Source organism: Myiozetetes cayanensis, unplaced genomic scaffold, assembly GCF_022539395.1.
Source record: "Myiozetetes cayanensis isolate MyiCay16 unplaced genomic scaffold, myiCay2020 scf4, whole genome shotgun sequence".
NCBI classification, from domain to species: Eukaryota; Metazoa; Chordata; class Aves; order Passeriformes; family Tyrannidae; genus Myiozetetes; species Myiozetetes cayanensis.
The window spans coordinates 64,628,631-64,653,810 of record NW_026087631.1 but is presented as its reverse complement, the minus strand read 5'-3'; the positions used below and the strand labels follow the sequence as shown (position 1 = coordinate 64,653,810).

The following is a 25,180-nucleotide window of genomic DNA, read 5'->3' as shown; positions in this document are numbered from 1 at the left end:
CTCTCAGGAGTATTGATCAGGTGTATATAGTGATGAGGAGTATAAATCCCGCCTCTGTCTGTCTCTCAGTGGGACATCTATGATGCCTATATGGAGGAACTTCAGAGAATGGAAAAGGCAAAAGAGAAAGAAAAAGCAAAACCCCAGGTGGTAAAGAAAGAAGAGGAGAAGAGAGGTGCAAGAAAGTTATCCTATGTGGAGGTACAGGTATGTTTCATAATGCTGGAAGAAGGCTGCTTGAAGTGGTGCTGGGTACATCTACAGTGCAAGTCAGATGAAAGCAAGTCATGCAGGCTGTGTAGCCAGTTGTCTCAGCTGGCAAGTAACAGCCTTAAGAAATGCAAAAATTACTTTTTGCTAGGAATTATATTTCCTACAAAAAACCCCTGTTTTATACAGCAAAACAGGATTTCTGTTTTGCTGTATAAAACCGGATTTCAATTTTGCATGATCTTATTTTCAAACCTGATTTCCAAGTGAGCTATATTGCTTTCTTTTGTGCAGTATGTTTGTGTCTCATTTTTTATTACTATCTGAGGGATAAAAGAACAAAATAAGTAGAAATAGTCTGTGACTTTTCAATTGCATGGGATGCATAGGTTTTACATACAATATTTCAATCTGGAAGGCAGAGAAATTTAGGATTATTTCAAAATACTGTACTGCAGTAAACCACTTTTCACTATTTCCTAATTTTAATTATAATTTTATAGAATTACAATTTATAATTTTTCTGATTGTAGATACATAAATAATATAAAATATATAATTTATATAAAAGTTAATGATAACTAATTGAAATAGAAGACCAGATACTTAAAACTGAATAATGATTCTGAGAGACTTGACCAAACTGGGAAGGAGGGGGGTGTTGATGCCTCATTTATTCATTTAGTTGGAAAGTGACAGAAGTATCTCTCTTCAGTGCTTGGAGTTCTATGCCATGGTCAGTAATTACACACCACCCTGTTACCTCAGTCAGGGTGATGTGGCCATCCCAAGAGAAGATCATAGAATCATAGAATTAACTGGGTTGGAAGAGACCTCCGAGATCATCAAGTCCAACTCTTGATCCAACCCCACTGTCATTACCAGATCATGGCACTCAGTGCCACAGCCAGCTTCATCTTAAAAACCTCCAGGCACTGTCAATCCACCACCTCTCTGGGCAGGGCATTCCAATGCCTGATCTCTCTCTCTAAAGAACTTCTTTCTAATATCCAACCTAAACCTCCCCTGGCAGAGCTTAAGCCCGTGCCCTCTTGTCCTATTGCTGATTGCCTGGGAGAAGAGACTGACCCCCACCTGGCTACAACCTCCTCTCAGGGAGTTGTAGAGAGTGATGAGGTCACCCCTGAGCCTCCTCTTCTCCAGACTAAACAACCCCAACTCCCTCAGCCTCTCCTCATAGGACTTGTGCTCAAGTCCCTTTACCAGCCTCGTTACTCTTCTCTGGACCTGCTCCAGCACCTCAATGTCCTTCCTGAACTGAGGGGCCCAGAACTGAACACAATACTCAAGGGGTGGCCTCCCCAGTGCTGAGTACAGGGGAAGGATCACTTCCCTGCTCCTGCTGGCCACACTGTTCTTCATGCAGGCCAGGATGCCATTGGCCTTCTTGGCCACCTGGGCACACTGCTGGCTCATCTTCAGCCTCCTGTCAATCAGCACCCCCAGATCCCTTTCCACCTGGCTGCTCTCCAGCCACTCTGTGCCCAGCCTGTAGCGCTGCAGGGGGTTCTTGTGGCCAAAGTGCAGGACTCAGAACTTGGCATTGTTGACCTTCATCCTGTTGGAATCAGCCCAACTCTCCAGCCTATCCAGGTCCCTCTACAGAGCCCTCCTGCCCTCCTGCAGGTCAACACTCCCTCCCAACTTGGTGTCATCTGCAAATTTGCTGGTGATGGACTCAATCCCCTCATCTAAATCATCCATAAAGATGTTAAGCAGGACTGGGCCCCGCACTGATCCCTTGGGGACACCACTGGTGACCGGCTGCCAGCTGGATCAGCCCCATTCACCAGCACTCTCTGGGCCCAGCACTCCAGCCAGTTCTTAACCCGGCACAGGGTACCCCTGTCCAAGCCATGGGCTACCAGCTTTTCCAGGAGTATATTATGGGAGACACTGTCAAAGGCTTTGCTGAAGTCCAGATAGATAGTCACTAGTCTGGATAGGTAGATCAGTCACTCGAAGTCCTGTGAGGGAGCAGAGTGAGTGCAAAGGCTGGAGGATTGAAGCACCTCCCTCAGTCTGGCTTCTCAGACTAGCAGGTATTCTAGTGCCTGCCACACTCCAACCTGATGCTGTGATCTTGCTGTGAGGGTGATACTTCTTCCTAATCCAGGCTCCTCTGGAGTAATCAGGAGTAACCTGGGAGTGACTTGTGGGCACGACACATTTCATTTCACTCAAGTGAAAGTATACCCATCTTAAAAATATCATCCCACTTCAAGCACTGAGGATATACTGTGGCAACCCTGCAAGATTTTCTTCATGCTCCAGAATGTTTTCAAGGGATTCAGGAAGTTTCTGTTAGGGTTTAGCAAAGTCTGATCTGTACAGAATCGTGGGTGGTTCTTTCCTCCCCAGTTTAAGTTAAGCCATTTAGAAGGCAAACTGAAATAATTTCTATGATGACTGGAGCAAAGTACACTGAGAACTGTAATACAGAATCGTGGAAGTTAGTTCTTAATTTGCCCCTAAAACAGGTGTAGATATATCAACATATGTAAGATGTATATATATATATATATATATATATATATGTAATAAGAGCTGACTCCTGAAACAGGCTTTGTCACTTTCATACCATATGGCTGATACAACTGCAGAGGATTTGGCTGGTTTAGCCACCCCACAGCACTGTGCCAGCATAAACCTTACAGTATAAACAGACCATGTTCTGACAGGCTTCTTCCTGTGAATTGTGCCATGGAAATTCCAGGTCCTTTCGAAAACTAGTAAACCTTTCACCTGAGTATGTTTTGGAGAATTAAGCCTGAAGTTAACACTACAATTACAGGCTTAAAGTGTGGACTGCTAGAAACTGATAATGAAAATAAAGTAAATATTCTGCCAGTGAAACCATATTGTAAAAAAACCTGCTTCACACTCCAGTGACAACAGTGGGAAACTGAAATCGTCACTCATGATCTGTTTCTTTGGTGCTTTGCTTTTCACTCTTAACACTTTGCAGAGGGCTTGCAGGGAAGACAGTAAGTCAAGTGAAAGGGAGAGCTTCTTTATGCAGAACCAGTGTCCCAGATTGAGGTCCTCTGTGAGGCTGGTGGACCAACTTTAAGTGCATGAAAGACCTGCTAAATTTTCTACTCGTTAACTGGAAAAATGCAGCCTCAAGTACTCCAAGGCTCAAATCAGGCTTACAACAGTCCTTGTTCATGTGTAGATCTATGTAAATTAAAGTTTGATGGCATCATAATCTGTATTTCTGGTCTCAAGTCAGCAAATAGAGAAAAGAGTTTTGTGGAACATCTAACTCACAGGTTACATACCCTGCACCATGCTTATTGAAGCAGAGCTTTCCCAGCCGAACACTTTCTGAGGATAAACTATGTTTGATCATTACTGAAGGGAACTGTGGAACATCAAGCAGGAGATGTGGTTGATCCAGATCAAGGATGCAATGGCAAGAAGCAGCAACTGATTTCCACCACTGTTTTGGTCAGGCTAGGTGTTAGCAAAAGTTGCTGTGAAATCTACTGAGATAGCACCAAATTCAACCTAAAGGAAAGAAGAAGAGAAAATGAGTGGCTCTTCCCATTGGTGGACACCTGATGGAAGCTGTTGCTATGGTAGGAGGCCATGAAAGAGAAGATCCAAGAACTAGAGCCACACCTGGAGATGATGGTAGGGATTAGATCAAGATTTGAAAAGGTAATGATTGAAAAGAGAGAGAAAACAGTTCTGGTACTGAGTAAGAGGTCAAGAGAACACATGACTGGGAGCAGAAGGATGGCATCTGTGAAAGAACATGGTCAAAAGCAGAAGAGAGGTAGGAAGATGAAGGGAGGAGGGGAAGGGATGGCAGAGGAGGAGAGGAGAGCCTTGACAGTTAAGCAGAAGCTTCTCACTATGGAAAAAGAAGTAGAATGAAGCTATGCATTGCACTGAAGAGTTAGGAGAAGTAGGGAGATCATGGTTTAGCAAAGCAGAAGAGAGAGGCAGCCAACAGGAAAAGGAATTAAGGTAACCAAGGATACCAGCAGAAAGAAGGATGAGAACAACATAAAGAAGATATGGGTGAATAAAAGTTGCAATAACAGAAAGTATTTGACTGGAGGTTGTGATGAAAGACTCTTAGAAATCTCTCGGTGTGCCCCTCGCTCAAATGGATCTAGAGAAGAAAGGGTGTGCTACATCTGAGGGCAGGGGTGCAGCATTTGAAACTTTTCCTCAGTTTTCAGTAAAGGCAGTACACAGAAAATGGAGAATGTCAGAATATCAAAAAGGAAAGATATGAAGTTTCCTGAGCTGAAAATATCTGAAAGCAAAGATAACTAGGCAGATGTGTTGTCCCATTCTTACTGTTCCTGAGCCATCTGCTTATGGTGGATGTCTGATGGAAGCTCTTGCTATGATAGTAGGCCTCAAGGGATGATACTTGATGATCTTAAGGGTCTTTTCCAATCTAAATAATTCTATAATTCTACAGTCCTGACCCAGAGACATGCTGGGTCTGATCCAGTACAACCCTCCTCATGTTGTTGCATGACCTTGGAAATTACAGTATCTGAGGTAGAAACAAAATGCAAAGACCTTCATGCAATTGATGCAGGCTTGCTCCTCTGACCCTGAGCTGGCAAGGCATGAAATCACAAGTCTAATAGTAAAGATTTTTAATGAATCTATGCAATGAGGGGTGGAGATATGTAATTAGAGTATCACAAAGGCATGTTTTATGTAAGAGGGCTAAAAATGATTCCATTAATTTGACCTCTAACAGTACATGAGGCAAGAGAATTAATAGGGAGGAAAAGAATACAGAACTGGGAGTAAAAATGAAATGGAGTAAAATAGCACATGTTTACCAAAGGTAGGCTGTGTCCAAATAAGCTCATCTCTTTCTTTGATGAAAGGCAAGTTGTGTCTTCCCTTAATGAGGAAAGTAAAGTACAAGTGATCTAGCTGCAATTCTGCAAAGCTATTGATGTGCTGCCATTAGGCAATTGTTAGACATAGCAGAAAAGTTGTTATTAGTACAAATTGGGTGGGACTGCTGGAGAGGGAGACTGCACTTTGGATTATCAGTTTTGGTAAGGCGAGGGCTTAGTTTGTAATGACAGGGAGAAACATGAGTATGTTGGTTGGAGAGCTGTGATGTGGCCGCAAGAGACAAGTATATTGCTGCAGTGTACTCAGTGATGGATAGCAGAGAAACTGTTAGGTAAGGTGGGGTGATACATTTTCGGGAGTAGTACAGGGATATGTGATTTTAATCACCCTTTTTCAAAGATGATAGATTGCAAACCTGCGCAGATACGGAAAAGACTATGAGAAACGGAAAGCTTGAATATGATACTAAAAAACTCTTAGCATATTTATCTGTTAATGCAAAGGCGGAGAAAGAATATAAGTTAGATAACAGAGAGGGAGAATTACCAAGGCAAAGGATAGGGTCAACAGAAATATAGATGGATGTGAACCAGTAAGAAATATGTTAAAGCTGGAACTTACTGCACTGGAACAATCTCTAATCTCCTCTGAAGTGGTTGATCACTGTCCTAAGAAGTCCAAACATAATTTATATTCAACAGAGAAATGTGCATTTCTGAATCATGTGGGGTCCTGTCTGACTTGTCTATCTCACTACAGCATTACCCCTTTCTGAGATATGCCTGATGAGACAGCCCAAAGGGCCATAGTTATCATTTGGCAGCCCTTGGAAACCACTAATATTTTTTACATAACAGCTGAAATTAGAATGCAATTACTTTCACATTATTGTTCACCTGTTCCTGGTCATCCCTAGGACAGGCTGAGTTATTACCAACTCCCTTGCCATCAATTTGCTGTTAGCAGTGTATCAGAACTAAAAGTGAGAAGTGAAAACTATCAGATGGGGGCAATTCTGGAAATTAATAACTAGTTGACACACTTCAGCCTGGGGAGCTTTGTCTGGGATTCACAGTGGATGTGTTTGCAGTGCACGGAGATGTTGGCTGGGCAACAGATGACAACAGCCCTGTACTGTGTGTCTTTCTTTGCAAGCCAGGGGCTCCTCTAGTCACACTGTGTGTATTGCTAGAGGTATAAGCAGTTACTGCAATGGTTTTAGGGTGGAATTTGTCTTCTGGATAAGCAGTTACGCACCAGCAGAAGCTTTCTCTTGTGCTTCAGGTTGCAGGAGTTACACACTGCAACTGGGCAGCTACTGAGAGGCAAATATGAAGCCATTAGTGTTAATGAATTGTAGAGCAAGACCAAGACATTTCTTTTCAGAGTATTAGCCCATTATCCATCTTACATATGGTTCAATTAGCATTATTGCAGTTCTAAAAATAACTTATGAACAGAAATAAACAAAACAAATTTGTTATCCTGTGAGCATTTGATTAGCTGGTCCAGAATTGGCCTTAAGTGGAAAAGTGAGTTTCAAACAGAAATTAAAAAAAAAAAAAAAAAAAAAAAAAAAAAAAAAAAGATTTATTTCAGTAGCATACAGAATAAATAAAACCTGAAATAGGACAGGATACAATGACAAAATGACTTACACTGATCCAGTTTAATGCCAAAAATGTAGTTAGTCATGGCTGTATTGCTAACAGCACAGCTACCTAACAGAAGAGCTGACTAAAAACTTTTTTGATTCATCTGGAGAATTTCCTGCATTGCAGAAAAAACCCCAAACAATTGAATAATACATTGTTTCTGCATTTACAGAGTGGTTTTTTTTCTTTTTTTTTTTTTTTCTCAATTTAAAGCCTACTTTCCACTGACCAAGAAAATCTCCAAAATTGTGGAATCATAGTTATCATGGAGTCATAGTATCATAGATTCATAGAATATTACAAACTCCCCTGCCATGGGCAAGGATACCTTCCCCTAGACCAGGCTGCTCAGAGCCCCGTCTAACCTGGCCTTGAACACTTCCAGGATGAGGATGCCCACACCTTCTCTTGGGAACCTGTGCCAGTGTCTCAACACCCTCACAGTAAAGAACTTTCTTCCTAATATTTAATCTAAACCTACTCTCAGTTTAAAACTTGAGGTGTTCCTCATCCTGTCTCTAGGCTTCCTGATAAAGAGTCCCACCCTGTATTTCCTGTAGGCCCCCTTGAGGTTCTGGGAAGTGCTATAAGGTCTCCCTAAAGCCTTCTCTTCTCCAGGCTGAACATCCCCAATTCTTTCAACTTGTCTCCATAGGAGAGCTGCTCCAGCCCTCTCATCATCTTTGTGGACTCCGCTGGACTCACTCCAATGGGTCCATGTCCTTCCTGTGCTGGTACCCCGGAGCTGCATGCAGTGCTCTAGGTTGGGTGTCACCAGAAGAACAGAGGGACAGAATCCCCTCCTTTACCCTTCTTCCCACACTGCCTTGGGTGCAGCACAGGACAGGACTGGCTTTCTGGGCTGGGGCTGCACATGACCAGGCCAAATTCAGCTTTTCATCCATCATTACCCTCAAATCCTTCTGCTCAGAGCTTGCTCCCAATCCATTCATCATCCAGCCTGTATCCATGTTTGAGATTCCCCCAACCCAGGTGCAGGACCTTGCACTTGGCCTCATTTAACTTCATGGGGTTCTCACAGACCCCCTTCTCAAGCCTGTCCAAGTCCCTCTGGATGACATCCCTTCCCTCCCGTGTGTTGACTACACCACATGGCTTGGTGTCATCATAGATGAGGCAGGATCCAGCATTCATCTTTGAGTAAGCTGTACCTCATGATCTTCAGTCCAGAATGTTGTCTCAGGTTGGAAAGTCAGAATGCAAGTTTCTTTGGATGTGTAGGAACCTGAGAACCACAATCCTGCTCATGCCTGCAGGGTACAGCACTGCCTTTCTTCCCTGGCCACTTGCAGTAGTAGGTGCTTGTTAAAAGAGAAGAGAAATTTTGTCCTGCATAATTGGTTAAATGTAAGCAAAAAAAATATGGTGAACCAGCAGGACTCCAGGGGGGACCTGTCCTCTATACCTAGTAACCAATACTTTTACAGTGTTAGAGAAAAATTGTTTATTGCACTTCTCCTTTTCTAACTTTTTGTAACCTTTTTGACATTTATCCTCTGTCAATTAAGCTTATTTAGAGCAATATGCTGGTGGCAGCCAATGACTCTTGTAGTCATAATCCTAATATTGCTGGAAAAACATTAGCAAAGATGAATTGCCGTTTTTTTTAAAGATGTGTTTTAGAGAAAATCAGATCTTATTGTGACGGAAGTAAAAAATGACAACTGAAAGTCAAAAGAGAGAATTTCAAGCAATTGAGACTATTGATTTCTACTTGAGATGTTTCAAGCATCCTCTTTCTCTTCCTCTTTAATTTCTCTTAATACTTATGACTTCCTAACATCTAGAGAATATCACACGGTGCTAAAATTTGAAAACATCTTTTCCTGTACTTTCTTAAATTCTGAAGATGACAGTAAATTCTCTGTGCTGTTTTCAAGAAGTCCTCCCCTAGACCCGGGGAAAATGCTAAGAATGTAAGAGGAACCCCATGGCTTCAGATGAAGACTATCCACAAGTGAATGTGATTATTGGTTACCTTCCTTAAAGGATGAGTGTATCTCAGTCAAGAGTGTATCAGTCCCAAATAGTCTTTCAGCCTGCAGCTATTTTCAGCTACTTCCTAAGAATTATGTGCTTTGGATGGAAGTACTTGCTCCTTGAAACCATGAAGAATTCTTGCATCTAAAAGACCCTTCAACAAGGGGTTGTGCAGATGTGTCATCTTTCTCTAAGTCACCTTCTTTTGCTTGTTTTGATCTTGACTTACACAAGTTTCACTTGACACCTCTAGTTTTTGTAGCAGAAGAGACAGTGAACCGTCAGTCCTTGTCCATCCTCTGTGGGCCATTTAGACCTGTCCCATGTCTTCCCAAGCCATCTCTTCCACAGACTGGCATGTCCCAACCTACTCAGTTTTTCCTAGCACAGAAACCATTCCACACTTGGACAATCTTTGGCTGCCTTTCTCTGAACTTAGTTTCAAGTTCTACTTAATTTTTTTGGAGATGAGAGAAGACGACTGCACACATTACTGGAGCTGTAAGCAAACTATGGATTTATAGAATTACAGCAGGTTTTAGAATTTTTTTTTCCCTTTTGTTCTCTCATGTCCGTGTCATTCTGTGAGTTTCGTACTATTTGAAGCAAGACTCAACCTCCCTTGAGTCTGTGCAGAGCCCAGGAAAGAAGCAGAGCGCTGGACGCACATAATCTGAAGTCATGTTCTTAGTTCTGACTGTGACTGTGTGGTGTAGTTTTGGCAACTCATTTCACTTTTTCTTTTCGTGTTCAGGGCACTCTCTGAGCTGTGTTGAGGATGACATGTTTCTTTTCAGTATTGCCACTGTGAAAAAAATTTTGGTATGCTGGCAGCCATCAGTCCCTAATGTGGGATTGAAGGTGAAAGGCTTTGAAATGCTGATGGGGCTTTGGTGCAGCAGTAGCAGACAAAAGCATATCAGCCAGCCACCTGCCAGCAGGCAAACGGCCCCTGCTGGTCTCTCTTTTCTCTACTTGTCCATAGATATGTGGATGCATCAGGTTGGAATTACCTGGTGATTGATTAGAGGACTCCTAAATCCTCTGATGTTTACTTGACACATCAGACCTTAGAGCTCTCCAGGTAGGGACAAGGATGCTCATGCATGATGGAGCACCTGTGATTTCATTACTGAATGTAATGAACTGTTATATCCGGTGAGATGGGGGAGGAATCGTGTATGCTTTTAGCTCATCCTGTCATGAGTTAGCTTGAAAGACAAGACTCTCAACTGCCTTCACAGGTAAGTACCTTCCAAATGAGCTAAATCAGGAACAAACACTGAAGTTAGTGTAGCTCAGCTGTGGATGGCATCTTGCTAAATTTATAATAAAGTAATTGCATTATTGCAAGTGTCATTATCATTAAGTGCTGTTTTGAGGCATTTCAAATTAATCTGTATTCAGGATCAAAGAACTCAAATTTTTCAGTCACATGAGGTCTGAAGGACCTGTAAACAGATAGGAAATACATTTTGTCTTCCTTCTTTCCTCTTCAGCACGTTGAGCCTATAACCAGGGTTGCAAAGGCTGCTAAAATAGCGGAGCGGATGGTGAATCTGAACACCTTTGATGATATTGCACAAGGTATGGCCCACTGAGAGATGCTTCTAACTTAAGCCTGAAGTCCTGCAGGTAAGTATCTACAGCCATAGCAAGGACAAGGTAGAACAGAATAGAATAGAATAGAATAGAATAGAATAGAATAGAATAGAATAGAATAGAATAGAATAGAATAGAATGGAATAGAATAACAGAGATAAAATGGACAGGGCTAGGAACCTACTGACTCACACAAGGCAATTAGTACAGCAGACCATGGGCATGCAAAGAGGATGCCACATTAGCCATGCTCTTAGCTTGCTGGGGACAGCAGATCTGGTCGGCATTGCCCTCCCTGTACCACTTCCCTCCCTCATCAGGTACTTTTTTCCTGGATGCAGGTGCTGGTGACAGCAGCCAGAGCTGAGCAGCTCTCTGCTCACATACAGATCCCTACCACAGCAACATATTCAGTCTTGATGTCATTGTGTAAGGGTTTTGCTCTCTCTGCTCAGATTTCTCCTGAAAGGCCATGTCTAGCTCTATGAGTGGCCTGAGGTCACACCTTGCTCTGGGTTTCTATTTTCTTGTTAATCCTTTGCTGATCATCAGTTTGATTTTTATTTTTCCTGTGTACGGGTGGACTTGGTGCTTGGTAAAATGCGTTTGTTGGGCTGAGGTGCTGATTTGGAGCTAAGACTAAAGAAATGAGATAGTTTTTACATTAACAATTGAGTTAGGCAGAGGCTGTGAGGATAACACAGTGGTTTTTAAAGCTTCCCTGACACTGAACCGTGCTAATTTCTTTCTGATTTATTTACTGGGACCTTTTCCTTGACTTTTTTTTTGTTTTAGATTTTAAATATTTTGAGGATGCCTCAGATGAATTCAGAGCCCAGAAAGGAACACTCCTCCCACTCTGGAATTTCCAGTATGAGAAAACCAAGAAACTTGCAGTTACTGCCATCTCCTGGTAAGTTTCTTCATTCCAAACTTACTCTCGACTGTTGTGTCCAGGAGTGGAATGGAGTCTAACAGTATTATAAGGCAGGGCTGATTTCTCTGGGAACACGGTTTTGAATTATTACAGTCAGTTGCTCAGGCAGTACCTGAATATGCCCAGTGCTGGATGCACAGAAAATTGCATAAAGCCGAACGTGCCAGGCATGCCCTTCAGCAGAAATTGAAGGCAGAGAAGGCTCTGTGCAGCCCTGGGGGAAAGTGAAGTGCAATTGGCAGAGCAAAGAGGAGTCTCTTCTTGGGAAACTGTGGTGAATGGCTCATATCTTTGGATGATATGCTGCAGGAATCAGTCCTGAAAAACCTAGGGGAGGAGAAGGGATAGTGACTATATTTTTGACAAATTGAAGAATTAAAGCAGCAGACAGGGAAAGGAAAATATCACATGTACCAGGCAGGTAACACCATAGACTATAAAATTCTGAGATACTGATATCAGACAAGACCTTGATGCATAAATCATAGAATCATAGAATGTCCTGAACTGGAAGCAGCCCACAAATCAAATCCAGCTCCTGACCTTGCACATGTCAGCTCCAAGAGTCACACCATGTGCCTAAGGGCATTGTCAAATGCTTCTTGAACTCTGTTAGGCTTGGAACCAGTTCCCTGTGGAACCTGTTCCAATGCCCATCCAGCTTCTGGCTGAAGAACCTTTTCCTAATATCCAGCCTAAACCTCCCCTGACACAACTTCCAGCCATTTGCTCAGGTTCTCTCACTGGTCACCACAGAGAAGAGATCAGTGCCTGCCCCTCCTCTTCCCATCATAAGGAAGTTGTGACTAAAATGAGGTCTCCCCTCAGTCTCCTCTTCTCCAGACTGAGCAGACCAAGTGACCTCAACCAGTCCTCATATGGCTTCCCCTCCATACAACAGTGTTATCTGTGTATTGGAATCTTGCACAGTTCAGTGCAATAGGTGTTTGCCCTGCAGTCCACTTCTGCATGGTTATTCCTGTTGAGTCCAAAAGTGATTGCTGATACTTGAAAATAAACTCTCTCTTGTTCTATTATTACTGTGGTTATTACTGTGAAAAAACCACTCATCAGGAACCTGAATAAGTCCATTCACTTTTTAATGTGCTTGGTCCTCCTCCAAGAGAACTGTCTGGGTTTATACACTAAGCATAAGACATACCTAGTTAGCTTCTGCCTTATGCTTCCCTGCAGCTAGGCCTCCTCTGAATTGTTTATAGGATAGTGTGAGCAGTTTTGTGCCCTGCTAAGGAGGATATATGGAGAGAAAGAGCCTTCCAAACGACTGTAATATTATATAATAGAGTATCAAGCATGCAGTTTTGTGAGAATTACAAAGTAACACTAAAATTGGAAGCAAAACTGTGAGAAAAGGCATCTTTAATAGGTAGTTTGTACTGCTGTTATTCTTGTCTCCAGGAAATGATAACAGAAGGATGGCCTTGAAATTGGAAGAATGACTCCAAATTGCTTTATGTAATAAGCTTTTCTAATTTAATTTTTATTCTCTCATTTTTAGCAGTGGTGGTGCATTTAGTGGAAAGAGCAAAAGCATTAGGATGCCTAGGTATTAGCCCAATGAAAAAAGATAAATTATAAAAAAAAAGAGGTTTTATTTTATCAATTCATAATAGCAGGCCAGAGAAAACACTCATTAGGTAGTTTTCACATACATTCATTTCATAGGATTGTTACCCTCTGGTTGTGCTGTGTGAGCTCACAGATTGCAACAGTTCTGACCTTCATCCCATGGAAAACCTACCTACAGTAACTGTCCACACACAGTAGAGGTTGTAGAGAAGGAAGGTGATTTTAAAGCAAAGGGACTTCAGAAGACACAGTAGATGCCTAATTGCTCATAGTCAGCATTTGCTGCAGCACATACGCTGTTAACCAACTGGGTCAGAAGGGAATTTCCCTTCCTCATCTGTGGGAATGATCTTGAATTCATGAACTGATAGCTGTATCTTGAAGCGTCTCTCGTTATTTAATGGCAGGTAGGGAAAGTGAGTTTATTGATTTGGCAATACCTTTGTTCTTGCCCTTGAAGGATTGAAACCAACATATTCCTGCCTTTTTTCTATCCTCAGAGCCCTAATTTTAAAAGTAAAGTTTCCATGATCAAGAAATGGATAAACCAAGAAGTGCTAGAGACTGACATCATGTCTGTCTGTGCCCTTTTTATCCTTTTCATCTACCATCTTGGTTTTCTGATGTTCTGCTTTTTTATACATCTTAAGTCTGGAAGAATTATTTCTACACAAACTTTACTAGTGCATATGGCCAAAGGGTAAATCCCTCAAACTGTGTGTTGTCCTGTGAGAAAGGACTCTGAAGTTAATGTGTGAAACACTGTGCATTTCTGTGGAACTACATCGTTAATCATAAATACAATCTTACATTTATCTTCTCATTACAGGAATCCGAAGTATAAGGACCTATTTGCAGTGGGGTATGGCTCTTGTAAGTAATAAATGCAAAAGAATCACTGAGAGATTTAAAATGTTAAAAAAGTGCACTGAGAAGATCAATTCAGATAATCCTCTGGGGCATGGATTGCATCTCATAGCAAGAACTCATCTCATTTCAAAGCAGTAAATTGAGATTTAACTCAATACAGAGATTAGGCCTTTCCATTCCATGATATAAACATTCAGAAATACATAGGCATAGACAGCAGTTATTGGAGGACTAAAACAAATTTAAAGCAGGATAATATGGCACAAAAAGAAATTTTTTCTCTTCTTCCTTCCTTGTGATCTGGAGGACAGAGATACATATGGTTTCAAAAGAGTTTGGATAAATTCATGGAGGGACAGTTTGCTGTTGGAAGGATAAATCACCTGATTCAGTAAGTTGATAGCTGTGAGTTGCTGGAAGCTATGAGTACATACAAGGGGACAGACCTGTATTTGCTGAGGTTCTCACAGTATTTATACAGTTACTACTCAAATACTATTTCCTATAGGGTTCTTGGCTGCAGAGACCTTTGGTATGGTCCCAAATATGTGTTCATTCTTATGTGTTTCTCTGTGCTCTGACAGTGGAACCAGATGGGTTGTCTTCATTTATACTAGTAAGGACTGTGCTCTGCTTGCAATATTACAACATTTCATTTTCCTTTTAAAATTACATTTTTCTCTTCACTTTCAATCCATCTAAGCTCTGGAAATGTTCCTGTTAGTTGGCCAAGAGGCCTAAACTGGCCTGGCACTCTAAGTCAGCAGGCAGCATCTACTGTAAAGAGCAGAACAGACTCAGCTTTTGCAAAAGAAAGCATGGTGAGAAGCTCCCAGGGTAGCCCTTGCCTTGTACAGCACAACAAACCCTTCTTGTGCTCACATGCCTTTGCTCAGAGAGTGTAGGAAATGGGCAGTACCTTCCCACTGCCCTGCCAACCAGGTGCCAGAGAAGAGGTCAAAGCCCAGGGAAGGTAACCTCTCTCTCTTTAACCTGCTCAGGCAGCTGTTCTTTCTTACACTAAGCAAGACAGTCATGTGTGCTTATTTGTTAGTTCTGCCAGGGTCCACTGTGCCAAAGGCAATAAATGCAGAGGGAGGCAGACACATAGTCAGTGGCTTTCCACCTAAGTGAACAAGAGATCCAGAAGACTTCTTATTCCATTTTATGGTGGACAGAGGGCATAGTTCCTCTCAGCCAGCTGTAGCCAACTAACAACTAAGAAGCTGAGTCTGTGCTGTACTCAGCAGTGGGAGATCAGCACATCCAGAGGGCATTCATCCTGATGTTCAAGGGAGGAGCTAAGTGGCACTCTGAAAGGTCTGATCTGTCCCCATAAGTGACCTAGGCAGAGGACCAAGCCTAGATGTCTGTCCTTCAGATAGCTCAGGTGAGGTGAGATAAATCCAGGCCAGAGGAAAAAGTCATGGAGTCACACAGGGGCTGGCATATCTTTGAGTCTGCTGTGGCCATAATTACATCACCAGTCTTTTGTGCAGCAGGCATTTGGGAGCACTGCCAAGATACAAGTAACACATTTGTCCAACTGCCCAAAGTATACTTTTTGAAACAAAAGGTCCCTTATTTACTGTGTGTCAATTTCACTCCAGAGTGGCGAGTTATTTACAAAGAGGGCCCTAGCCTCTTCCTTTCTTTTGTGTTCTATTTCTGCAGTTTTCACCAGTGATTTATTAGGATGGGGTTTCTAATGCTAACAGTGTTTCTTTGGCATGAGACGGGCTCTTCTGAACAAGGAAACATTGTCATTGTAATTTGCAATTCAGGGTTTATGCTGCTTGGCTGGAATTAATTTTTATTCCCATCAGGAGGAGCTGTCTTTCTGTTTTTGTTTTTGCATAAATGAGATTGCTGGGTTTCAGGCTAGACTGACAGCCTGCAGTGCAGGGTTCAAAGAGGTTGTGGTGGGTGTTGGGCTTGTGTTCTGCCTTGCTGATGAGAGCACTGTGAATACAAGCTCAGGTCTTTCACAATCACCTCAGTTCATGTTCCAAAAGCAAGTGTGCCTCTGACAACCTTCAGAGTTGGCTTTTTATGTGCAGCTCCAACTGTCAGCACATGAGTTAAATAGGGAAAAGCAGTGTCTGTATAGCAAATATATTTTATGCTACAGTTTCTTTGGGTTTAATGGATGCCACCCACAGGGATGTGTGAAGGATACAGAGTCACACACAAAGCACTGGCAATCTGAGGTATTTGGCAAAAGTATCTACTGAATTCTTCTTAATACCCAGTCTGAAATAGTGCTTCATGTAGACAGACGTAAACCATGTAAAGATACATACACCGTTCTAGCTTTCTTGTGTAACATCAGCATGAGCCATGCTGGCACAGGGTCCTTATACTGGTGTTACTGCATCCAAAGTAAGGGTTGCTACAACTTTGTTACCCAACTAAATTGGTGTCATGTCCAGACCAGAGCTTTCAGAGAGATGAGCTGGCACTTAATAGGGGTCCTGAAGCTGAGGAGTCGTGGTGGAACACAGATCGTGGAACAGCTCTTGTTGCACTGTCCTACAGCACAAAGACAGGTAAATACTGGGAGGCTGGGTTTACTTACTGGGCAGTCTTGTATTTTCCCATTTCTCAAATGCACTGCCCAATGAACATGGATAGTTGTTTGTTTTCAGCCTCCACTGAGTGAGGCTGATGGATAGTCAGTCACTGCAATAAAGATATTCCCAAACAGGACAGCCTCAGGGTGCTTCAGAGGGAACAGGGAGAGGAGAAACTGGGCCAAGTGGCTTTTACAGCAAAGTACTGCATCTTCCTGCTCACCTCTGTACTTCCTATGCATTTGCAGAATCAGGCAATTTGGAATTAGAAAAATGACTGGTAACTAAACTAGCTCACTCATAGAGGGGAAAAGTCATCCTGCAGAGACTGAGAGAATATATATGGAAATATGCCATTTTTCTCCCCCTCTTTTTCAACAAGAAGGCTCAGTTCCCTCTATCTAGAAAGCAAATAGTGGAAAAAATAATTAGTAGTGAATTCCCAATCCACTGCTCACTCAAAAGATTTAATAAAAATTAAGATCAGCTCCATATTACACCACTTAGGTTTGTATACGGACTGTTTCAATCCCCAAAGACTTCTACTGGGCCAAATACTTTGTTTTCTAGCAAAATATTTATCTGCCAAATATGAATTTGAGAGACACAAGTAAGGAATCAGAGAATCATACAGTGGTTTGGGTTGGAAGCAACCTTAGAGGTCATCTGACTCGAGTATGTGTGCAGCTACATGACGGAGTTCTACAGCCAACTTCTCTACCTGAGCAGCAGCCCAGACCTGACTTGATCCACTCTACTGACTTGTCCATCAGTAGCTTCTGCGACTTGTCGCACAGGACTCCATACAGCACCTTTCCATTCTTAATATGTCCCTGTGATACAGCAGGAACCATCAGTGAAGAAAGCATATCACCTTCTGTTTTCAGGCCACTGGTTATATGGTGGGTCCTCCTCAGCAGGTGTCACCTTCTCCTCCTCTGATGATGATAATAGTCCAAAATCTTTGCCTTGGGGCCAGTTGGTGATGACTTCTAGTGGCCTGATGTGTGGAAGGGACTTTCCCTTTGAACCTGCAGCCCAGTACTGGTAGTTGGCGTGGCAGGAGGAGCAGGTGCTTTGCTCCCAATCACTTCTGAAGCAGCTCAAACCCCTTCATAAGCTGTCAATGTCTCTTTTTCAACTGGGGTTTAATAGGCCTCCTTTGTATTCCCTGCTCCAGAATACCAGGGGCCATCCTCGAGTCTCTCAAGGTACTTTTTGCCAGAGATTCCACAAAGGAACATTCTCCCTGGCTGTGGTGTAGAGCATACTTTTCACATCTTGTTCGGACTGGCCCAAGGGCTGCTGCATGATCAATCTCCTGTGTGATTTTTTCAAAAACTTGTTGTTGTTCAGGACCCCACTTGGAATCATTCTTCTTCTGGGTCACATGATAGAGAGGCTCACAATCTGGCTGTACTCTGCATCTTCCAAAAACCCACAGGACCTGGGAAAGCCTGTGTTGGTTAGTGGGGACATAGCTGCTATTTTGTTGATCACATCCAATGGAAATCTGATGATGCCCATCTTGTCATTTTATGCATAAAAACTGAATTTCCTGGGCATGTCCTTTGACCTTGCTTTGCTTTATGGCAAATCCAGCCTTCTGGGGCATCTGGATTATAAATTCTCTCCTTTCTCAAAAACTTCCTCTACTGTGTTGCCCCATACAATTATGTGTTCAATGTACTGCAAATGTCCTGGGGCCTCACCCTTTTCAAGTGCAGTCTGGATCAGTGGCCTGCACTCTGCTGCTAAAGGAATGGAGAAAAACACATTAGAAATGTTGATGGTGGCACAACTATTCTGCCTTGCACTTCAGTTTGTACTGAACGGATTCATCTCTTCAAGTCCCGTGGGCTTCCACACCTTCAGGCTTCTTAGATGGTCTCAAACCAGATCTTCTCCTATTATGGGCAGCATTTCCTTCTACCAATACCTGTCTTTGGATTCTGTGAATTGGTTGGCATGGCTAGAACACTTGCTTGTGATGATCAAAGCAAAAAAATTGTTTATTACCTCAGTTTTTTTCAATCAGTTGTAGCCAGGTCCCCCATTTTACTTGTCAGGGAGCTACAAGCTTCTTTCATCTTCCTTTGTTGTCCTATGTACTCGAAGAACCCTTCTTGCTATTTGTTGTATCCCTAGCCAAATTCAGCACCAGCTGTGCCTTGACCTTCCCGATCCCCTCCTTACAATTTCAGGCCATCTCCCTATAATCTCACCAGAATGTTTATCCCTGCCTCCACTGCCTGTGTATTTTGGCTTTGTGTTTTAGTTTGGCTAAGAGGTCCTGACTTAGCCAAACTGGCCTCCTGCCTCCCCTGCTCAGCTTCTTGCACATTAGAATTGAGAGCTCTTGTGCCCTAAGAAAAGTGTCTTTAAATGTCTCCCAGCTCTCATTTGCTCCTTTACTTCCAAGACCATTTTTCCAAGGGGTCACACACACTAATACTCTAAACAGACAAAGTTTAGGCTCTGGCAGCAAAAAAGTCCATCTAATATGTGGTCTGCTAATTCCATGGCGTCTAAGTTTTAAAATAAATTCTTATTATGTACTTAATTGAATGGTGAATGAATATCTTGAATGCTGAATGAATATATTTATGTTTTTGTTAGCACAGTTATTTCATCAGTCATCCTGACAAGAGGGATGGCAGTTTTGACAAGACTTTCACCCTCTCCTTAGGACTGGGGATCCAAAGTGAGATAACTCAACAGGATGGGGTCTTCACAATGAAAGAATCTCATTGCACACAGATAAGGCCTGTGATCATTATTTCATGTTAACTACTTGTTAGCTGCTCTTGAAATGTAGATAAATACTTGAAGTTTTCTATGAGATCTCAGTCAAATTATGGAAATAGCAATTTAGAATCACAGAATCAGAGAATGTCCTGAGTTGGAAGCAACCCACAAGGATCATAGAAGTCCAGCTCCTGGCCCTCACTGGACACCCCAACAATCACAAATCACACCACGTGCCTGAGAATGTTGTCCAAGCGCTTCTTGAACTCCGTCTTGGTGCTGTGACCACCTCCCTGGGAAACCTGTTCCAATGCCCAACCATCTTCTGGAGGAAGAACCTTTTCCTAATATCCAGCCTAAACCTCCCCCTGACACAACTTCAGGCCATTAGCTCAGGTCCTCTCACTGGTCACCACAGAGAAGAGACCAGTGCCTGCCCCTCCTCTTCGAATCATGAGGAAGTTGTGACTAAAATGAGGTCTCCCCTCAGTCTCCTACAGATTGAACAAACCAAGTGCCCTCAGCCGATCCTCATACAGCATCCTCTCTAGACCCCTCAGCATCTTCATTACCCTCCTTTGGATGCTCTTGAATAGCTCAATATGTTTCTTACATTGTGGTTCCCAAAACTGCACACAATATTCCAGGTGAGGCTGCCCCAGTGCAGAGCAGAACGGGACAATCCCCTCCCTCACCTGGCTGGTGATGCTTTGCTTGGTGCCCCCCCAGACATGGTTGGCCCTCCTGGCTACCAGGGCACTGCTGCCTCATATTCAACTTGCTGTTGACCAGGACTCCCAGGTCTCTTTCCACAGCACTACTTTCCAGTGTCTTATTCCCCAGTCTGGATGAACATCTGGGGTTGCCCCGCCCCAGGTGCAGAATATGGCACTTGACCTTGTGAAACTCCGTGTGGTTGGTGATTGCTCAGCCCTGTTATTTTTCGAAGCCTCTCTGCGGGGCCTCTCTGCCTTCAGGGGAGACATCAGCTTCTCCCAATTTAGTATCATGGGTAAACTTATTTTGTGTACCTTCCAGTCCTGTGTCCAAGCTGTTTTTGAAGACATTAAAGAGCACAGGGCCTAAGATGGAGCCCTGCAGAACCCCATTAGTCACAGGTTGCCAGCCTGAGTGACACCATTCACTGCAACCCATCAGCCAGCTGTTCACTCACTGCATGATGTAATTATCTGTCTGTATGGTGGACATTTTGTACAGAAGTATATTTAGGGAGCCCAGCTCTCTGAAACTCACAGATACATTATAAAATCATAAAAAATAGAGCTGAAAATAATTTCAGAAACTTATTAGTCCATCTCCATGCAAGGTAGTACTTTATTTAAAACATAAGTTTGAAGTCTAAGCTTAGTCCACCAATGATGATTACAAGCCCTATAATTCCTGTCACTGTTGACAGCACAGCCCTTATGGATGACAAGCAATCCTTGCAACAAGAACAGAAGTGTATTTTTGAGAAGGAGAACCTTAAAAGGCTGAAAAACTTTTATTTAACAGTATAGGCTGCAGGCTTAAGGAGACTCAGTATTACAAAATGTGCCAGATGTTTGTTTGTGGGTAATTTTCTTCTCTGCAGTGGTAGATTTTGAGGCTGTGATGCAGGAAGATAGTCTGGAATGGGTTTATATAACAAGCTGCTGTTAAATTTGGTATTTTCTGATGAGTGACCAAAGAGCTTTAAGTAAAAGCCCTAAGTGCATTGAATACTGCCTAACAAATTCAGATCTTTGAACCAGATCATGGAAAGTCTCTTCTGAGATGTTGATGTATTTAAATTATGTTCCCAGAACGGGCGGAGAAGACTTCTGGGATCAGAAATCCCTGCTAATCTTTCTCTAACCTACATGAGTTTATTTTTATATTGGGAATAGAGATTGAAGACCTTGTCAGATGGAGAAAAAGTATTTTGTATTGTTTAGATGAAATTCCTTGTCTTGTATAAGGTTATGTGCACATGCAGTTCGTGGGAGGGAATTGCTCCGGGGAGGAGTGGTCTGACAGGTCCCCAGTTGTGTAATGGGCTGTGTGCTGGACCAAGTCCAGTTGCAAGTTCCAGCCTTTTCTGAGCCCACAGTGAAGCTATTGAAGTTTTCTGGGTCAAATACTACAAAAGGCTGATAGAGATTAATGTGGCCCACACGCCTCAAAGAGAAATTCAAATTGCAGTCTGGATTCAGTTTGCTATTTGGCATACATTTGTATAAAGCACTAAAATGCTGTAACAGATCCCACCTTAGGGAAAATATCTCCATGTCCATTCAGAGTCATGTGCCCAGCATGCAAGTTGGTTAAATTAAATACATCTTTAATGGTAAAAGGCCCACGAAGCTCACTCTCATGTTTTGTTAAGAGATTTGAGAATTGCATTGTACCAATGTGGTGGCTCACTGTTTCCTTTTAGCTGTGAATGTATTTTTTATTGACATTTTGATATTTGTACTGCAGATTGAAAGACTATCACCTTTTGTGAATGATGGTGATGCCAGTTATTAATGGTAGTTGGTACAAGAGTTAGTGATACTAAAATACCAGTGTTGAAATAATGTTGAGAAAAAAAAAGATGACAATCACAGACGTAAAACATAATGGTTGCTTATTTGCCAGTGATTTTAATTGAGTATATTTTAAAATTTAAGCTATTACTGTAAGAGGATATTACAATACAGAAAACAAGCATCAACAGAATAAACACAGAGGAGAGTCTAAAGTGGATATGTCTTATTTGTGAATTGCTGTAGAACATTTGTATGGGCACAGAGTATCCCCACAATCAAAAAGGAACACCCTGGAGGACTTGGGCTTGCTCTGTACTAATTTGAGTGCTGTTTGTGCTATGTGTTTTTTTTAATAGCTGTAAGGAATTTTCCATTACTACATTGTATTAATTAAAAGAGGCTGCTGGGGAATAAAATAGGAAATAAAATGTAGCAATCAGATTCCTCTGAGGCAAGCATATCAAAAGTCATTAATAACTAGGTCTAATGCTAATCTATTATTATATCCATGAAATCAGTTCTGATAAAATGTTTTGATGAGGCAAATATCTGGGAGGTGACAAGAAATGGAACAATCAGATCAAAGAGCAATTTAGATCCCTTTGTAGCAGAGTAGAAGGCGTTACTCTGTGTTACAGAGAAGAATTTTAAAAGAAATTGAAGTTGTGCAGCTGTACAAGGGGAAACCCCGTTTGGGGGAGGAATGATTTAAAAAAAGTCTTGTAAAGAAACCTAATTGCTGGATTGGATCAGAGTTCCTTGGCTGTGTAGAGAAGGAGGGCTGCAAAGGAACTGAGAGGCTAAGAGAACTTTTTTAAGCAGTTTTTAATTTAGTGCTGAAATGACTGCCCTGGAAAGGCATGATCATCACTGGTGACGTGCCAAGGGGAAGGGTGACAAACTGTGAAGAGTTCAAAAAAGAATGAAAGAACGATGTAAGAGCAGGATGACTGACCTGGGAAGCAAATTTAAGGAATTCAGTATGTTCAACTTGTCAAAGAAAAGCTTATTAGGTATTTGGATTGTGGTCTGTTAACTCCCTTTACTGGGAAAGCAGATCATGTAACAAAGGGATCTTTAATCTGCCAGACAAATGATGTAACAAGATCAAAGAAAAGCTGGAGCTAAATGAATCAGGCCAGACAATGTGTCGCTTTTAATAGCAGATGGGCAATTGAGAGCAATTAATTTTGGCATGTGGTAAATTCCCACCTTCTGGAAATTTTAAAATGTGGAAATTTTAAAGATACAATATTTGTTTCTTAAGTGTCGGTTGGTTGCAAACATGATTTCTCCATTTAAAGCATGATTTAATGTAGAAAATTCTTGTGGGTTTGATATTTTACATTCTTATGATTTATTTATTCTTCTAACATTTTTAGGGCTTCTTTCTGCCCTGTCTCATGTTGGAGGCTCTAAAGTTCATTTGCAAAACATCCATATCCTCCTCCATGGTCTGACAGTCTTTGAAAAACCTCCCTAGTGGAATCAGTGTTAGAAATTTAAGCCATCATACATCCGGTATATTGAGATAACTCATTGTGGTCAATTAAACATAATTACCCTGAAAATCACACTTTAAAATCTGTTTTCCAGATACCAAATATCTCTTACCACATATACAGGGAGTGTAAAACTGACAGGACCTATTATACTGTCAACTCTGCTAGTAAATATAACCTAATAAGTGTAATAAATTAAGTGAATCATAAGAAAGATTAATTTCAGTTGGAGACTTAATTACTAATTTTCAGTATAAATTCTGTAAGCTTTGCCTAGTTTTTCCTAGGCTTAACCTTTTAATTCATGTAATTTTCCATCAACTCACAACAGCATGTTTTGCGGTAGCATTTTTTTAAGCATGAAATAGTAAAGAGCTCTGTTGATTTGTTTGGGGCAAAAAAAAAAGTATTAACAGTTTTCTAGATCCTGGCGATCAAAAGAACTGCTCAGCCATCCTGTTGTGTCTCCAGTGCATTGCAGGCCATTAAATTCCACGCACTTACCTCTCTGTGTAGACCAGTTGGTTTGATTAGTACACTCTTGTCCTCAGGAGACTAAACATTTCTATGCCATAGTCTTACCTCTTCGATAAAACTAGTCTGACACCTTCCCTTTCTCAGCTTTGTCCCTGGAAATAGCTACATTTAAGTGACTGTGGGAATTCTCTTTTTAGCATTTACACAACAGAAACCAAGGATAGGTAGGTTAAGTCGCTTTGTCATCAATGTCAAGACAATGGTCTAGTGATGAAAATCTTCTAAAAGACTTTCTAGCTGGTCCTTGCTGAGAGACCTCTTGACTTAGCAAGAGAAGATGGTTAACAGATATTGAGGACAGGCAAAATAGCTCTACACATTCTTAAAAGCATAAATTTTTTGCTTTTTTTTAAAGTCTCATTTCCTGACATACAGATGTTCTTATGCCTGTGTTCTATAAGGTAAACACTGTTTGGTTTTGTATTTTGCGTTCCTTCCAAATGCTACAGTTACACTGTCAGCATAGCTTGACTTTTCCATAACAAAGATTCCTGAAATCAACTCTACTTCTCACACTCTAGTCTAAGTAGCAAAAAATTTGCCAACCCCTTAGGCTCTGATGGCCCTGACCATCTTCACCAGCATCTCTTCTCAAGAGCAGTGGGACGATGCCTGGCTGCCCCCTGAACCCCTGTACCACTGGTTGTGTTATTGTGCTGGAATTTCAGCTCCCCATCGTTTAGGGAGCAGCCAGAGATTACTGAAACCAACCCTGACACACGTCCTGTTTCCCCAGTTACCCAATGTTTAGGTAGATAAATAGCAAAGTAAAATCTCGATAAAACAGAAGACAACATTACATAGCTGAAGTGTGCTTACTCATGCCAGATATTTAATTATTTTTGCATTTTACCTTATACTTTAAAGGGCTTGGTTTTCATCTCTTTGCTTTATGTTTCATAGTTAAAACCTTGATATGGGGTACAAAGCAGATTTCCTAATCTGAGTCCTTTGACTTCTATCTGAGAGATAATAGTAGCAATCCAGCCTTGATTTAACTCTTTTTGCAATAGGATTTGAGGATGAGGTTCAGTAACATGGGTAGATTCATAAAGGATAGGTGTTTTTAAAATTCCTTTTGCCTTACAATAGTCCAGATTTATATGTCGCTTTCTTCAGAGGTATTCCAGATTGTCCATGCAAAGGAAGACTAAATGAATTGATTTTTTTGGCCTTCATAGTGCTCCAAAAGTATATCAGATGATGAATGCCTGGAGGAACAAGAGCTGTGTAAGGCTTGTGCAGGCATGTGTATTAGTTTAAGGGAGAATTTGGTATGCTATGGATTTGCTGTGGTTGCGTCCTAGGGAATGGCTCTGGATTCAGTGACCTTGCAATGTTTTTCCACTTCCTCTGCTTCTGAGATGTGGCTGATGTGGTTGTGAAATCAGCCACACAGATAAGGAATACCACTGACTCTGTAAGGCTTATTTATTAGCTAATGCATACTTTCCTGTGGTTAATCAGCTATTAAAGCTCAAAAGTTTTTAAATCCTTGTTAAGAAGATAGAGCTATTGTTAATCCGTCATGACTACAGGAATGCAGCCTCAGTAGTGAAGTGTTGCTGTTGAACAA

The 25,180-nt window shown here is 41.8% G+C and overlaps 2 protein-coding genes across 3 annotated transcripts in view; both read left to right on the top strand.

Moving 5' to 3' along the window:
* TPGS2 (tubulin polyglutamylase complex subunit 2) overlaps nt 1-1,752 on the top strand; it is a 698,248-nt gene extending 696,496 nt beyond the window's left edge. The window contains exon 8 of the transcript XR_007630488.1: nt 1,522-1,752. The gene's annotated coding sequence lies outside the window, so the exon portion shown is untranslated. The remainder of the gene's footprint in view (nt 1-1,521) is intronic.
* DNAI1 (dynein axonemal intermediate chain 1) overlaps nt 1-25,180 on the top strand; it is a 142,330-nt gene that overhangs the window by 23,125 nt on the left and 94,025 nt on the right. For both annotated transcript variants that reach the window (XM_050328807.1, XM_050328805.1), the window contains 4 exons: nt 70-207; nt 10,232-10,319; nt 11,130-11,247; nt 13,691-13,734. In XM_050328807.1, the coding sequence (XP_050184764.1) occupies nt 70-207; nt 10,232-10,319; nt 11,130-11,247; nt 13,691-13,734 (388 nt within the window). The remainder of the gene's footprint in view (nt 1-69; nt 208-10,231; nt 10,320-11,129; nt 11,248-13,690; nt 13,735-25,180) is intronic.